Here is a 2,284-nt window from a genome sequence, read left to right on the forward strand (position 1 = left end):
AGAGAGACAGTGGGTATATTGGACATGTCCATGAGAGAGACAGTGGGTTTATTGGAAATGTCCATGGGAGGGACAGTGGGTGTATTGGACATGTCCATGAGAGGGACAGTGGGTATATTGGACATGTCCATTGGAGGGACAGTGGGTGTATTGGACATGTCCATGAGAGAGACAGTGGGTATATTGGACATGTCCATGAGAGAGACAGTGGGTTTATTGGAAATGTCCATGGGAGGGACAGTGGGTGTATTGGACCATGGGAGGGACAGTGAGTGTATTGGACACACCTAGAGGAGGGACAGTGGTTTATTGGACATGTCCATGGGAGGGACAGTGGGTTTATTGGACATGTCCATGAGAGGGACAGTGGGTATATTGGACATGTCCATTGGAGGGACAGTGGGTGTATTGGACATGTCCATGAGAGGGACAGTGGGTATATTGGACATGTCCATTGGAGGGACAGTGGGTGTATTGGACATGTCCATGAGAGGGACAGTGGGTATATTGACGGAAGGCTAATAAAGGTGCAGCTGCCAGGGAAAAAGACGAAGAGGAGACACGGATGCAGTTTGAAAGGACATGGAGGTAGGACACAGAAGCCAGTGGACACATGAATGAAGGAGGACATGTATGTCAAACAGGACAAAAACAGAACTCCAGAATGGACGTCCAACAGATTCAGCTGATATTCGGCTGGTTTGTTTTTCAAACTGTCCATCCTTTGTTGTTTGTCTTTCTGCAGGCAAAGTGGACATGGAGGGACTGATTAGAATATACAGAAGACAGAGAGACAGTCAAATGTCTTTACAGGGAGACAGAAACCTGAAATGTGTCCTCCAGGACCTGTGGCAGGTAATAATCTGATGTAATCTGATGAAATCCTCACRTAAGACTTGTCCAACAGTTGGACTCTTCTTTCAACAGGACACATTATGTCTCCCCRAAGACTCAACCATCAACCAGCATTCTAACTTCCTGTCCAGTGGCGGGGACTCTCTGAAGGCGGTGCGTCTCTGCGAGGACATCCTCACTGCTGTAGGGGCRTCCTCTCCAAGTCTCCTGGGACTTCTGCTTGAGGGGACCTTCTCAGACGTGCTGAACCATCTGGGACAGCTGCTGTCTCTGCAGGACCGTCCCTCATCAGCAGCAGAGACAAAGAAGCGTCCTGCCGACCCTCCTCCTGCGACTCAGGGAAAGAAGGAGCGCAGGTCAGCTGAGAGGACGCAGGAGGACGAGGACGAGAGGCATGTGGTTAAAGTAGTGAGACGAGGAGGACAGGTGATGGACATCAGGACCACAGACGGGTCTAAATGTCTCCAGGGAGACAAACATAGAAGACTAAACATCAGCAGTGATGTAAGGCTCAGTCTCAGCTGGTCTTCAGACACCGGCAGGTGTGTGGACGCCTCCCCGGTCCTTTTGATCCGAGACGAAGCCGAAGCATCGGTGTTCATCGGCTCCCACTCCCACAGGATGCAGGCCGTGGACCTGCTCACCGGAACCCTCCTGTGGGAGCAGGTCCTCAGGGACAGGATCGAGTCCTCGGCCGCTGTGTCTCGCTGTGGAACCCTGGTGGTTGTAGGTCAGCATCACTGTGTTAGCAAWATATCTCCTGATCCACTGCACACGTGCAAAATCCTTTGATGGGACTGAAATGTATTCAGATTAAATAATCTGAATGTATGGTTTACATGGGCACAATCTGATCACGACAAGTGTCTACATGCACGTCGTTCGGATTATCAATCGGCATAAACCACCTTTCTCATTCCAATTACAAATTCATTTAGATCGAGTTGAATCGGGTCAGAATAATCTGAATGGGGTGTTTACATGACGCGTTTTTATTCTGAATGGCTGTTTAATCTGATTACTTATGTCCATGCAAACGTAGCTTTTCAGGTACTGACTGTAACCAACACTAAAGGCTCCTGCATGCTGCTGCCAAAATCGTGCCGAACTGTCGCAGTTTTATGACGAAAATTGTGTCACTTCTGTTCGCATTGCCGACTTTTCGGCACTTCTTGTTGCAACCCGCGGGTCGAACTTTTCACCGCCCTGCACATTATAACACATACGAACTATATGGGATCTATATTGGTTAGAAGTTCGTTGGAGTGTTTGTTTGTGCTGAAAGCGCTCAGACGCTGCATTTGCTTCAACCACTCGCTTCAAAAAAAGAAAGAAAGAAAAAGAAAAAAGCGATCCCTTCCAGAGCTGACTGTTGTACCAGGAAGCAGTGATTTATAAAGATAGTCAAACGGCCAAAAACTCATAAAAG

The 2,284-nt window shown here is 48.4% G+C and overlaps 1 protein-coding gene across 1 annotated transcript in view; it reads left to right on the forward strand.

The window, feature by feature from the left end:
* The window catches only part of aasdh (aminoadipate-semialdehyde dehydrogenase), a gene marked incomplete in the record, with an annotated part of 34,346 nt that overhangs the window by 20,159 nt on the left and 11,903 nt on the right, over positions 1-2,284 (forward strand). Inside the window, 2 exon segments of the mRNA XM_014031121.1 lie at positions 746-855; positions 928-1,585. Coding sequence (XP_013886575.1) covers positions 746-855; positions 928-1,585 — 768 coding nt within the window.

Source organism: Austrofundulus limnaeus, unplaced genomic scaffold (assembly GCF_001266775.1).
Source record: "Austrofundulus limnaeus strain Quisiro unplaced genomic scaffold, Austrofundulus_limnaeus-1.0 Scaffold1180, whole genome shotgun sequence".
Lineage (NCBI taxonomy): Eukaryota > Metazoa > Chordata > Actinopteri > Cyprinodontiformes > Rivulidae > Austrofundulus > Austrofundulus limnaeus.